The 14,850-nt window shown below is 44.7% G+C and overlaps 1 protein-coding gene across 2 annotated transcripts in view; it reads left to right on the top strand.

Annotated features, from left to right (window-relative positions):
• The window catches only part of TEX2 (testis expressed 2), a 131,092-nt gene that overhangs the window by 103,462 nt on the left and 12,780 nt on the right, over positions 1-14,850 (top strand). Inside the window, exons 8-10 of one of the 2 annotated variants that reach the window (XM_066386412.1) lie at positions 5,796-5,928; positions 11,210-11,329; positions 13,024-13,233. In XM_066386412.1, the coding sequence (XP_066242509.1) occupies positions 5,796-5,928; positions 11,210-11,329; positions 13,024-13,233 (463 nt within the window). Of the gene's footprint in view, positions 1-5,795; positions 5,929-11,203; positions 11,330-13,023; positions 13,234-14,850 lie in introns of both variants that reach the window. The other variant, XM_066386411.1, reaches the window with a different exon arrangement.

The following is a 14,850-nucleotide window of genomic DNA, read 5'->3' as shown; positions in this document are numbered from 1 at the left end:
ATAAGTGGCAATCACCCTGAGCATAAGCGAATTCAGCTAAGTCATTGGGTCTGTAATCTTCATACAACATCAAAAGTGGTTAACTCTTTCGCAGACCAGCATGAAATTTCTGGCAGACCAGCAATTTAAAAACACTGCCCTATAGTGCCTGTTTCCTTTATCCAGTGCTGGGACTGAAGTTACTTTGCCAACTGAGTGTTTCAGAAACTGGAACCAGAGTCAGGCTGTGACCTACCCATTCCTCCTGCCACACCCATGTCAACAGTAGACCTTAGGAGAGCAGCTGTCCATGGCTGAGCTCCGTGACGGGGCCAGACCATGGACTCGGCACTGACAGGAATAATGTGCACACTCTGTCTCTGCTAGATGGTGTTTTGGAAAGAAAAAGGATTCTGCGTAAAGGAAGAAAAAAGACCCTTTTGTGGAACTTGATAGGGGTGGGAGAGAGGAGACTGATTTGCGATTATGTCCACCTTGAAAGGTGGAGCTGTTTCCAAGAACAGTTACAGGTAGACAAAACTGAAAATGGTGTCTATCCTGAAAGACACAGCCAAACACAAGGAATTCTGGTTTTCTGTGGTATCTGTTTACCAGGAATAAAACAATCACTTGTGAGTTCTTCTAAGAGCCGGATAACTCAAACATCTGCTCTTGGTAATACATTATTAATGCTCCACTTTAAGAAGTTTTGTTCCTTGGATGCCAAATGTTGGCTTTCAGAGTGAAAAGCAACCACTAATAGTGAAAGGTAGAGGGAAGGGAGGGGAGGATACCATGAGGTCCAAGCTCAGGAGAGCAAGGCTTTAGGTTCTCTCAACTCCTGAGCCACAATGCCCTGTTAAACGTGTTCCATTGAGACTGATTCCTTTAATGATTCTAGTAGTAATAAAACAGTGAACTGCTGAGTGAAGTTACTATTAATAGTTGGATGGCCTGATAGAACTATTCCTGAGGTTATGGGGTCTGATAAATAAAATACCAGGGAAAAGGCAGAAGAACCTCTGTTCTAGTTGTCTGTGATCCCCACCAAGGCTATTTAATTTTACTGGTGGCATCACAGTCTGATCCACACCAGCTGGCCTAGGCATCTTTCTTCTTTAAGTGTAAACTTCCTGAGGGCAGGGATTCATCTTGGTATTTTTAGCTCTGCTATCTTGTATTAAGAACTCAAAAAGCATTTTGGATAGGGTGAGCCGTACCGTTTGCCACAGTCTCCCTCAGAGTAGTGGTGGTGGTGGTAACTGATCCTTTCCTCATGGATCTGAAGAGTGGGAAACAGTCACCTGAGCTGCTCACAGGTCCTTGCATAAAGACTCACTGAAGTTTGGCATTGTCATTGTCAGTTTTGTTTCCCATGTTCCAGAATAAAGGGCTGGTGGTTTTATAGGAACTTGTTGGCAATTAGGCACCACCCTTCACCACTGGACAGCCCCTCAAGTGAGGACCCCTAGTGCCTGGGAGACCTGTTATGGAGTGAAGGTTTGTGTGTCTCCTCTGCCCCAAATTCGTCTGTTGAAGCCCTGACCTTCAATGTGATGGTGTTGGGAGATAAGGCCTTTGGAGGTAATTAATTAGATTTAGATGAGGCCATGAGGGAGGGGTGCTTACAAGAGACCAGAGAGCTAGCTAGCTCTGTCTCTGCCTTGTGAAGACTCAGTGAGAAGCCCATCTACAAGCCAAGAAGAGAGCTCTCACCAGGAACTGAATTGGCCAGCACCTTGATCTGGGACTTCAGCCTCCAGAATTGGGAGAAATGTCCATTGTTTAAATCACCCAGTTCATGGCATTTTGTTAATAGCAGCCCAAGCTAAGACAGGACTCTTTTCATGTCCTTTTCGAGAACCTTTCAAGACTGACCACCTTACTTCCTATCAATATTTAAAGGCTTAAAAAATTGTCCTGCTCAACTTCTTGTTTTTGTCCTTGAGCACTACCAAGAACAGATGGTTATTGAAAGTAGCATTTTAAACGAAATGCCTCAGAGTAAAGTCTTAACTTTTGTCAAGAGCATGAAAGAAACAACTCTGTAACTGCATTCATCTAGATGAGTAGCATTCAGCCCAGTTAGAGTGAAGACACCACTCCCCGAACAGTGTATGCCCTGGTCTTCACAGTGTTGCCGCATTGATCCCCAATGCAAAGACAGCCTTTCTAGAAACTGTTCACTTTACCTTTCAGTCTCGCAAGTTGGCAGCTTCCTGACTCAGCGGTTATGTAACCAGTCAGCCTTGGCTGCAGGCTGCTGCGCCTCAAGGTGTTCTGGGTGCTTTCCGCCTGTGGAATCGGCACAGGTTTTCCTTGCGCCTAATGCTAACATGTCTCCTTACCCTCATCTGAAGGCAAGCACAGATGAAAGTAATTTGTTGGAATATCTGCAGTTGATATCTGTTCTTAGAGGTTCTCAAACCATTCTTGACTCCTTCATATTTCCACTGAGAACCACCAGTGCTGAGCAAGGCCCCATGAGTGGGCCTCCTGGGACATATACAATGATACAGAAACAGACTCTGTCCCCCCGTAGAGGCCTGGTGAGACATCCACCTCTTGGCCCTGTCCCACCCCAGACAGGGCTCTCTGGCTGCCCAGTAGAGCCCCTTTCCTCTTGGCCCCGTGGTCTCCTCTGGCCAGGCCCCTGTCTGCCGTGGCAATAGCAGCAAGCAGGCTGGGGCGAGGAGTGGTGGGAGTAAGGAAGTGGACTGGCGATGGCTGAGAGGGGGAGGGGCCCCCACCAGGGTGTGCCTGGCGCTGGGCTACATAGGTCAGTGTGGTCTCCCTTATGCAGATGAGGAGGGAAAACAGTTGAGAAATTTCCAGTGAAACTTAAGCCCCAGACCATGTAAACGGGCTCCATGTGCCCTTCCCTACTCTTCCCTGCCTCAGCTCCTGGACCTTGTGTCACTGAGGGAATGTCCTGGTGACTGGGGCATGGGCCAGAAGCCTACTAAGCCTGTATCCACAGCCCCTCGTTTAAAACAGACAAATAGCTTGACCAGGTGGTAGCACAATGGCTAGAGCATTGGTCTGGGATGCAGAGGACCCAGGTTTGAAGCCCCAAGTTGCTGGCTTGACTGCCGGTTCATCCGGCTTGAGCGTGGGCTCACCAGCTTGAGCACAGGGTTGCAGGCTTGAACGTGGGTTCATAGACATGACCCCATGGTCGCTGGCTTCAGCCCAAAGATCGCTCACTGGCTTAAAGCCTAGGGTCGCTGGCTTGAAGCCCAAGGTCACTTGCTTGAGCAAGGGGTCACTTGCTCTGCTGTTGTCCCATCCCTACTCCCCCTCCCCCATCAAGGCACATATGAGAAACAATCAATGAACAACTAAGGAGCCGCAATGAAGAATTGATGCTTCTCATCTCTCTCCCTTCCTGCCTGCCTGTCCCTATCTGTCCCTCTCTTTGTCTCTGTTACAAAAAAATAAAAATAAATAAATAAAAAACAGACAAACAAAGCCTTTCACTTTATAAGAAGTAAAATTCCCGGTCCTTAATATGACAACCTTCAAAGGCAATAATACTATTAATATTTATTGTAAACCTGACTAGAATTTTCAAAAGAAATGATTATGTCTGAATAATTTGAGTCTATTGATTCTCAGGTTAAATAAAGCTGGAAATATGGAATATTTTCTTTATTGACATTCTTTTTACATTGAGTTTAAAATCTATTAATATAAAATCTTTTGCCCTGATCCTTCTTCTATTAGAAGTGATTAATGACTAAATGTGTTTATGAAAGCAGATGTGCCCTTTACTTCCAGTAACAGTATCTTTGAAGAGCAAGCTAAGTAATGATTTCTAACTGCTTAATGTAAGCAAGAAATAAAGCATTTTGTGAGTTGCTGTGAGGAAGACAATCACAATTGATCTGCATATCACTTAAACTAGGTCATTCATGGAAAATATTTACCTTCAATTATGATAAAAAGAATTTGTTGAAAACAAATTGGAAATGATTCTGCCTTTAGTGAGGAATTATTGTGTATATCATTAGTGCTTCTTGAGGTTAAGCAAAGCTTTTAACTGAGATGGTGGCCAAATGAAGGATAGGTTATTTACTGTAATTGCTTGGAAATGCTGCTGTGTATGAATGATAGTTTTTGAGTAATTTCCTGCTTCCTTTAAATGTTGTCTTTTGTCTTATGAGGATCTCTAAAAGTTTATTAACATTTAAACACCCACTTGAAGGATCGTATTTTTATTGAGGTATTATGACACTCTGAGTCTGAAAAATCAGTCTGTCCTGTCCTACCTGCTGAGTCATAGAATCTTGGTGTAGAAGGTCCCCAGGGGATTGATACCTGTTTGCATTTTAGATTTCTGCCATCCCAGTGAAATTCCACAAAGTCAAAAACCTCTTAGATTTGATCTTACTGACATTAGTATTAAGTATCTTTTCCAAGGAACAGGGTTTTTTCTTCTTCTTCTTCTTTTTTCTTTTTTTAGCGAGAGAGACAGAAAGAGGGACAGATAGGGACAGACAGGAAGGGAGAGAGATGAGAAGCGTCAATTCATTGGGGCACCGTAGTTGTTCATTGACTGCTTTCTCATATGTGCCTTGACTAGGGGCTGCAGCTGAGCCAGTGTCCCCTTGCTCAAGCCAGTGACCTTGGACTCAAGCCAATGACCTTGGGCTTCAAGCCAGTGACCTTCAAGCTCAAGCCAGTGACCATGGGGTCATGTCTATGATCCCATGCTCAAGCCAGTGACCCTGTGCGCTAGCCAGTGACCTAGAGGTTTTGAACTGGGGTCCTCTGTGTCCCAGGCTAATGCTTTACCCACTATGCCACTGCCTGATCAGGCGCAAGGAACAGGTTTTTAAACTGAGGTACAAAGTATGGGGCTCAAACACTCATTCTTTTGTTTCCATTACTAGGCAATTTCCAGAAATAAAAGGTTCTAAAAGTTTTGTCTCTGTCCTTATCCTTCCGAGCTAAGTCTGAACCGTTTTTGGTCTCTCTTCCTTTCCGCCCCCACAATTTTAGGCAATTTTAAGAAAGACAGTGGCTCTCACATGTGCCTTTAAGGAACAACCCAGCTGGCAGTGAAGTCTCTGCACCTCTCCTCTGCCTCATAACTGGCTAGGAATCAGCAGACCTTGCCCTGGCTTTGCCCTGGGTCAGGCCATCCTCTTACTAAATGTGAGAAGAACCCTGAGGATGAGACTCTGCCAATGCTGACATGTGCATTGAGTTCACTGTGACCATTTTTTTTTTCATTTTTCCAAAGCTGGAAACGGGAAACGGGGAGGCAGTCAGACAGACTCCTGCATGCGCCCGACTGGGATCCACCTGGCATGCCCACCAGGGGGCGATGTTCTGTTGCATCCAGAGCCACTCTAGCTCCTGAGGCAGAGGCCACAGAGTCATCCCCAGCGCCCGGGCCATCTTTGCTCCAATGGAGCCTCGGCTGCGGGAGGGGAAGAGAGAGGCAGAGAGGAAGGAGAGGGGCAGGGGTGGAGAAACAGATGGGCGCTTCTCCTGTGTGCCCTGGCCGGGAATCGAACCTGGGACTCCTGCACGCCAGGCCAACACTCTACCGCTGAGCCAACCGGCCAGGGCCTTCACTGTGACCGTTTTAATGGGTATTGAAATGCCGGCAATTTGCCAAGAGCTTGAACCATTTCTAGAAACTTTTTGCAATTTCCTCTTGCGTGCCTCAGGCAATATATAGCTAGAGACTTTCAGTGTGATACCTATTTAGATACTTCAAATATAAATTTTTATGCTGTCATTTATAGTCATGTTTTTCTGTAGGGAAAAAAAAAACCCTTCTGTTTTTTTCACCATTTCTCCAGGACTCTGGATCGATTTGGAAATGTCCTACAATGGGTCCTTTCTGATGACTCTTGAGACCAAAATGAATTTGACCAAACTAGGTAAAGAGCCTCTCGTTGAAGCCCTGAAGGTTGGAGAAATTGGCAAAGAAGGGTAAGGGGCTATATGAATTTCCTAATCCAACCCTGGGGAACCCACCTCTCCCCCGAGCCTTTGCAAAGCAGGTTTGGTGTGTAGTCCCGGATGTGGAGTGAGCTTCCATGTAAGTGCTTCTGGGCCACAGAGGGCTTCAGGGAGTGGTTCCCTAGTTTCATTCCCTGCTGGCCTGGCTGGGAGTCCCCACCTCCACTCAGCGCCTTTTGGCCTCCGTGCTGCTTTCTTGATTTCCCAGAAAGCATCACTGACTCACCAGCAGGGCAGGCTTGTCTGCGCAATAAAAATGCTCTGTGAAGAAAAGAATTACCTCAGAAAGTACCTCCTTCAACCTACAGCCACAAACAGCCATGTGTGGGCAAGGCTGAGGTCCTTAGGCGATCTCTCTGCTTTAATCACAAATATTTATTATTAGTGATTGATTTTGTAGCCAAGAGGGTGCTCTTAAAGTGTTTTGAGATGCATTTTCTTTAAATAATACAATATTGATTTGTTCAGTAAATGCCTGTCTTTGTAGAAAAGACTGCATCTACTGCCCAGAATTTCTGATATAGTAACTATTCCAAATTTGCGAGCTAATTAATAAAGTTAAATGCCTAGAATGGTTAAGCTGGAAATTTTACATTCCCACACACCTTTAAAATGATTGACTACCAATTTAAATTACATAATGACTTTTACCAAGCTGAAAATGATAATTGGAGTCTGCTTCTTACATCTTGAGCCCCTCTATATAGAATTAACAGTGCAATGACAGGAAAGTGCCTCAGGGAGCCACCTTCTCAGAGTCTAAATATAAGATACATGCTCTTAAATTGTTGCTTATTATGATACTGACCTCATACTTCTATTTATATTGTGCTAATAGCAGGTGGGGGGCTGGGTCATGCATTTGAGAATGTTCTTTTATGTAGATTATTCTGATTTATCCAAGTTACTTAATGAAATGTTCCTATTTTAATAATTGGAGAATTTCACTTGCTGTATGCACTCTAACCTGTATTTGTGCTATTTCCCTTTCATTCTTCTATTTGTTAAAATGTGTTTGGATTCGGCAATCTTTGGATTGTATTTTCTGGTGAGTGGTATTTATCAACTCTCCATGTGGCATTTCATACCCTCTCAGTGCTGAGTCATGTTTGGTCCCATGTGACACCACTAGGAAGCTTGTCCTTTCATCACGTTCCTGGACATAAAGACTCACTTTGTAGACTTGAGAGGATTAAGATCAGGCGTATTTAAGAGGATTTCCTGGTAGGGAAAGTGTACAGACTTCCTTGATTTGAATTGCTAGGGGATCTAGTCTTGTGGTCAGACTCAACTTCTCTCCCTGCTCCAGCCCCCAACCCATCGCCTTGCACCCCTGAGCATCAGTCCAGCCTCGTGACACCAACTGCAGAACCAGCTGCTTATAAAATGAAGCTGCTTATAAAATGATGGTCAGGCAGGAGCAGTCTTTAACCTGAGGTCTAAATAAATAGGATCACAGCAGAGCAAACATCCGTCAGCAGCATTTGTACAAGGAGCCCTTTCTGGAAGCAGCCTGTGTTGGCATAGAGCTGCTGAGACATCACTGAAAGGGGGGTGGGGCCTTGGGCAGGAGGTGGGGCCCTCACACAGCCAGGTCCCTTAGATCCTTGCCACTTAGGTGTTCCACGTTAGCTATTATTCATCTGGCTGTCTTGGCACAATTTCAGGTTCATAAACTCTGATCAGAGGATGGACATGTTTCTGAGCAAGCAGTCTTCTGTAGACTGAAAAAAAAATCCTCTGCTTTTGAAATATGATAGTATTATATTTAATTTATAATACATTTCTAAAGTACCATTTATTTTTCAGTAGAGTCTGGTTTATAAAATGTTTTGCTCCTTCCTATGAAAGTGTTAAATTCTATGTTGACTTGTAATTGGCTGTCACTTAATTTGACAAGGAAAAATACAACCCCAAAGTACTTCATTCAGGACAAAAGCCCTGGGCAGATGAACCCTTAACCCTTTTTTTTGTATAAGGACCCCTTTGGGAATCTGAGAGCTCTGGACCTTTCTCCCAGAAAAGTCCCACATGTATATGTACCATTTGGTTCACAGTCTCTGGGAGCATCAAGAGGCTCTGAAAGCCCATCCATAGCTAAGAACCTAATCCCAGAAGTGATTTAGAATCCACTTCTTCCACTTCCTCAGTCCTGAGCATATGCAGTTACCCTGAAGCTGCATACTGAAGTAGAAACAGAAGTCAGTATTAGCTGTTATTAAGCTTGTGATTTTAGTACTGAAATTTTGCTTAGTGTTAAACCTCCCCAAAGAGTAGAATGTCTGGTGGATTGGGAGCCCTTTTCCTCTAGGCCCTCCTTGTAGCCTGTGGCTGCCAGTCTAGGGCCTCACATTCAGGTGAGTGCTTGTTCCTCTGCTGTCGGGCTCTGGCAGGGTCTCTCCTTTGTCTCTCTACTTTTTTCAGTCCTCCTTCAAGTGTGCAAATGATTGTGCCCCTGGGGAATCAGGAGGTACTGTTCAACCTGGGAGATGTCCTACTTACTGGTAGGAAGTTGGTTCACATCTTCACGTTATTGCCCTGAGGGTGATGGTGGGAAGTTGAAATCTATGTTGTTTTATTCTGGTGAAGTCCTTTCTCCTTTGAAATGTGTATACACTTTATATTTGCAAACATTTTTCCTTTAGTTTATTTCCCAAATAGTCTTCTTCCATAAGTAGTTAATATAACTTTGAGGCAGTAGTAAACTCAGTAAAATTCAAGTAGTGAGCTGAGCAGTCTTAACATTAGGAATTGCCTGGGAAGGCCAAAGTGAGTCAGTCAGGAAACATCCTGTGAGTGGGCTGCCCTTGAAATGAAAGGTGGCCTTGGAGTGGGGCACTTCCTCTAACGCTCTTGGCCTCTTCACGCTCCACCACTGCAGCCTGGGCATGGGGGCAGGTCCACACATGGAGGCCCCTCTGTCCTCCGTGTTGGGTCACTGGGCCACAGTGTACCCTGAACTGTCTCCACCACTCCACCCTGAGGCCCCTGATATTTTGAGAGCCAAGTGCTTGCGGTCTACACTGTGACTACGCCTGGCTCTGTAGATGTACTCACATGGGTGTCTGTGGCAGATGTATGGGACAGATTTCTTTTAAATAAAAGAAAATGAATACACGGTGAGTGTGTCCCCCACAAAGCAGTCACCTCACTGGACTGTTATGAATGCTTCACTTACAGCATTTTGGAGATGCTTTTTAAGAGTTGTCTTTGGAGGCTGTGACATTCTTTGAACTATCTGAGTGACAGAAAATCATCCTACTTTGTAGTTGAATTGAATATTTGAGAAATTGCTAGAAGTCCTTCAGAGCCAGTAGTGATGATGAGACCAAGAAATAAAATGTTTGGTCTGAAACAGAGTATCAGTGATAAAAGGATTCACTTTTTCTTATGTGTCTGGCTCCAAATACATTTCCACAAAGATTGTTAGCAGAGGCAGCAAAGCTGCAATAAGCCTTTTAAAAAGGTGATTCTTGGAAAGGTTATCACACTCATCTGGAATTCTAAGGTGTGTTTTTAAAAATTAGGCTTTGTTAGTTCTAGCATGTCTTTTAGAAATAAGGATGTACGTAGTGTGTCTTTCTCTTGAAGTTCATGCTGACATCATAAGGTTGAGATCATAAAATACATGTTCAGTTATAAAACTGAGTATCAGCCAAACAATTAGTTACATGTTTAATTAGTAAGTATTGGGTTCCATGTGATATAGCTTCCCCTGCAGAAAGAAGAGGTAATGTTTGGTCAAAATCAGAATTTCATGTCATCTGATCGGCTTTAACTCATATACCATTATCTAAATTATTCACTTCCAGTCACAGAATTTTTCCTGTTCTCTGCCCTGCAGAGAACCTGAGAGCTTGCTGCAGTGCTGGCCTTCAGCTTCTGCCTGGGTCTGGAGGCTGCCAGATGACGAGTGCTGGTGAGGACAGGAGGGGGCAGTGGCTCAGTGAGTTTCACTGGAGTCCTGGATCTTGAGGCAGCCTTTTGTGCTGGTGGATGGGGAGCAGGACACAGATACTTTACCTGGAGCTAGGTGGCAGCCAGGGAGCCCAGTCATTACAGATAGAGAAGTAAGTAAGATACATTTTTGAGATGGTTGTGTTATCCTTGGGGATTTACATCCCCAACTTTCCTCATCTCAAGACCATATTTAGTCTTTCTTGGAAATCATATGTTGCTATGTACAGTTAAATAATAAGTCAAGTTCTAGTGAGGGCTTCTGTGGAAAGGTCCGAAGTCGCTTTGTGACCAACGAATGGCACATTTGCATTTCTCAGCCCAGCTGGGCTGGAGAGGGAGAACAAGTCAGTTAGGTGCTATTGCTGTTTCGGTGGCTGGGGACAAGAGGCTTTTGTGTCTGCAGAGGGAGTTTCCCTTTAATACTACACTCAAGCCTGGTGGCTGAAGCAGCTGGCTCTAATGTTTCAGGGCTGGGGGTAAGGAGGATCCGGGTGTCCTGCCAGGGAGGACACTCACGGGGTTCTTTTACAGCCAGGCTCCTGTTTCAGGGGCGGAGATTTCAGTCCTGCCACCCAGTGCTGGGGCATCTGATGGGCCTTCGAGTCCACTCCAGTGTGTGTGCTATGCCCTTGGGTGCCCTTGGCTCCCGTTGACTAGGAGATGGCTGCCCCAGTAGGCTTCTTCTGGTAGCCAAAGGACAACATCAGAGGAAAACCCCAAAGGATTGTACCTGCAGGGAGATAGGACCTAAGTTCTACTGCCTTATCCTGTCCCAATAATTTTGTCCTTGTCAAAAATACAAGACCTAGCCTTTGCTTAGTGACCATTTGGTTGCTTAATAGTGTTCAGAGACTACTCTGTCCTTTGTTCATTTTGTCCCAGTGAAGTCACATCCCTGTCATTGATAGGGGTGGTCTGTCTCCAACATAAGCTGTCACCTCACCCTTGCAACCATCATTCTTTCCATTCATCTCCTAATTGACTATTGCTGCACTGTTGATGAACTCACTGCGTATGTGTCAACCGCACCGAACTCCCACCATCTGTCCTGATGCACGCGCAAAAGTAAACTCTTCAGACGCAAGGCCTCTGTGTTCCTCCCAGGGAACTTGGCGCTGAAGTGTCTCCTGGGTTAACCAGTCCAATCTGGGGACTCTTGGATTGGACCTTGTCTTTGTGGGGTGTGGTGGGAAGAATGATGACTGTGGTGGTGGGGTGTCTGCGTTCTCTTTCTAAGCCAAGCCTGGGTGACGGCAGGTTGCGGTGGTGACTCTTTCCTGTTCAGTTGCAGGCCCAGGGCATACTGTCTGGCCGACAGCGACGAGGAGTCCTCCAGTGCTGGCTCCTCTGATGAAGACGAGGCCCCAGATCCCAGCGCAGGAGACAAACTCCTTCTCCCAGGGGCCGAAGGGTGAGTGGTCCTGTTCTGGGTCTCCAGCCATCAAGGCAGCAAGCTGGGAGGGAGCTTTTCCCCTTCTTTCTCTATGATTTTCCTTTCTCCTTCACATTGAGTGAATGGTTTTTGCATTAATAACCCCAAATCATGGCTTGTCTAAATTCCAGACCACGGAGCAAAAAGACCCATATGCTTTCCTTACATAAGAGGGCCCTAACCAAAATGGATTTCTCAGGCCATTGGAGTAAATAATATATAGAATTGAAGGGTGTGCTTATCACAAGGAGCACAAATTATACAACACTGCCCTCTGGTGCTCAGTGGAGAGCATTACTCCTTCAGTGGGTCACATTTCTGTTGAGCTGCTATTCATTTTGAAATATCTCCTAATTTTTGTGAGCAGTATAGTTCCTACAAAGCTGAAACGTTCACGTGATTTCTTTGGTGAATTTTTTTTTTAATGTTCTCTGTTGCCTTTTTTTTTTTGTCTTTATTTTTTTCTATTTTTTTAATCTTTTATTTTTATTGAATCCAGAGAGAGGAAGGGGAGGTATGGGGGAGACAGAAGTATAAATCTGTTTCTGTATGTGCCCCGGCCAAGGACTGAACCAGCCACCTCTGCATTGCAGGCCAATGCTCCAGCCAAGCGAACCATCCAGCCAGGGCTCTTTGGTGAATTTTGAAACTGCGAATCATTTAGCTGATATTTTGGATCATGAACTTCATTTCTGGGGCTCTCTCTGCCTGTTACTTGGACTGTGGAATGATCAAAGTGCTTAAACAGCCTCTCTGTACAGACCTTTTAATTATTTAAAGATTATCTAGGAGCCAGGAGCATCTGTAAGAAAATAAAAGTCTATTCAGTTTTGAAATCCTACAGAAGATGGAAAGAGAATCCAGGTGTTTGAGGAGTTGGTTCTAAAGTTTGTGTTCATTATTTTAAATCCACCTGCTTGACCTTCTTAGGAATGATTGCTTTTCCTTATACACACACACACTGTTCCTGACACTCTGGAACTGTGGAAGGTTTCAAAAAGCAAATATTCTCTCTTCTTAGAGCAGTCTTATGGTAGATATGAATGAATACAAAAGCTTGGTTTTTTGGCCTAGCATGTCAGCTTGATGTAGCATTTTTCTTTAGAAGTTCCTAAGACCTTTAAAAAATAGTTGCCATTCAAAGTTGCTATGACATCACCCCAAATGCAGTCAGTAAAAAATTGTGTTTTGTGTTCCTATCGATGCAGTCTGATTTCTTAGTGCCTTCGAGAGATGCTGAGATTTCTCTAAGAGGACACTGAGTTTTTATGTTTAATATTTGAGCCTCATAAACAGGAGATGCCTCCTGGGTTTGTCCTATGAGAACTTTGACTCTCCATTGTTAAGACTCAGCTCTGTGTGATGTTTATACCTTATCTGACTTAGTAGTTTTCAACTGGGGATTATTTTGCCTCCTAGAAGACATTACTGTCATGCCTGGGGGGAATGTGCTAGTGACATAGTTGGTGGCATGCAGGGATGCTGCTAAACATCTTACCTTGCACAGGACAGTCTCCGCAGCAAAGAATTCCCCAGACCAAAATGCCAGTGACCTCGGTGGTGCTGTGGTGGAGAAACTGTGGTCTAAATGAAGGTGAACAAAGGGCCATGAAGTTCTTGTTTATGAAGAAGCAAAGTTTATATTAACACCCCTTTGTGTTCCTCATTTACAGGTATGTTGGAGGTCATCGGACAAGTAAGATTATGAGATTCGTTGATAAAATTACCAAGTCAAAATATTTCCAAAAAGCAACGGAGACAGAGTTCATTAAAAAGAAGATTGAAGAAGTCTCCAACACACCCCTGCTGCTAACTGTAGAAGTACAAGAATGTAGAGGAACACTGGCCGTCAACATTCCACCTCCCCCAACTGATCGAATATGGTGCGTAGAGGGGGCCCCAGGGACCACTGGGATTTCCCCTGTTGTGTGACCCTAAAAATCCCAGCCTGCTTGTCTTTGACATTGTGGAAGTACCTTCTCCTGGGCAGAAGCACTTTCAGATGCTTTCCTGAAACCTTTAATCTTTTTTTTTTAAACTTGATTCATTTTAGAGAGGAGAGAAAGAGAGATAGAGAGAGAGAGAGAGAGAGAGAGAGAGAGAGAGAAGGGGGGGGGGGAGGAGCAGGAAGCATCAACTCCCATATGTGCCTTGACCAAGCAAGTCCAGGGTTTTGAACTGGCGACCTCAAGTGTTCCAGGTAGACGCTTTATCCACTGCTCCACCATAGGTCAGGTGTGGAACCTTAATGTTAGTTGTAAATCTAATTCTGCTTTCTTCTGTAAATGTGGTTAATTCACATTTAAAGACTCTTTTTCATATGTTAAGAGTTAAGGTCAATAGGTGAAGTTGATGAGATGAGCTCTTTCTATTCTTGATCTTCCTCTTTTCTAGAGCCAACTCTTTCCACCAGTAAGAACAGCTGCCATTTGTAGAGCTCTTACTCTCTGGATGGCCTGGGTGTAACTGCTTCACCCGTTAGTCTGCATAGCATTCTATGGACATAGGTGCCATTGCTGTCTCCACTTTAGACAGGGACCACACATTCCACAGAGTCCAGGCAGTTCGGGAAGATTTCCTTGGGTTGGGCCTTAATGGTCAGGAGGCACAGCATGTGCATTTGGTAACTGTGGTGGGAGGTCTATCCAAGGGGTTGTAACTGAATGAAACAGTGGTTCTCCACCCACCTGGGTATCGCAGTTACATGGGGACTTGTTAAGGATACAGATTTGCCCAGCCCAGCGCCCAGAACTCAGGTTGGGGAACCGGCCAGGATTGAGAATCACTGAAATAAATTCTTCATGAGTCCAACAGAAGAAAATTGTTGGAATCCATGGGAGTCTGAAAAGACCAGAGTAAGAGGCTTTATTGAAGGGAAGAAAGGAACCCTGCTGGGCACTTGTCCAGGAGGAAAGGCACCAGTACAAGCTAGGGGACGAATTTTATAGGGTAAAGGAGAATCTCGAGCAAAGTGGGTGTTGAATCAAAAGTCCTGTTATGTCTGGAATGCTCCTCCTTGGGGCGGCTTGCCAGCTTCTTGGAATTCTTCTGTCTCAGGGGCGATAGTGCAGTGAGTAAGGGTGAGGTCTGACAGATAAGCGGAACATCAAAAGGGCAGTTGGAAGTTCTGGTAAATTCATGTATCTATCATTTCTCAACTCTGTGGTATGATAAAAAGGAAAAGAGGTGGGGGAAGGAGAGGGTATGGTGTTCAGGAAGGAGGTTTGTCTCGGACTGGCCATCTTCTGGAGCTACTTCCTGCTGTTATCCCTATTGGGGGCTTCCTTCATGAACCCCCCACTGGGGTAGTTGGAGTAGGGGTTGTAAAAGCATTTGATTGTAGGTAATCCTGGAGATTTCTCTCATTCGAGCCTGCAGGAACTTTGTTTGTAGTAGGGGTGTTTTTATAGAGTTCAAGATTTTTCTGTTTCGCAAGGGCAGGTTTTAGTGTTGGTGTGTAGGGTTAGGTAGATTTTTCCAATTTTCTGATTGTTGAAGGT

This window comes from Saccopteryx leptura, chromosome 5 (genome assembly GCF_036850995.1).
Source record: "Saccopteryx leptura isolate mSacLep1 chromosome 5, mSacLep1_pri_phased_curated, whole genome shotgun sequence".
In the NCBI taxonomy this organism is placed as follows: domain Eukaryota; kingdom Metazoa; phylum Chordata; class Mammalia; order Chiroptera; family Emballonuridae; genus Saccopteryx; species Saccopteryx leptura.
This window is presented reverse-complemented; position numbering and strand designations above follow the sequence as displayed.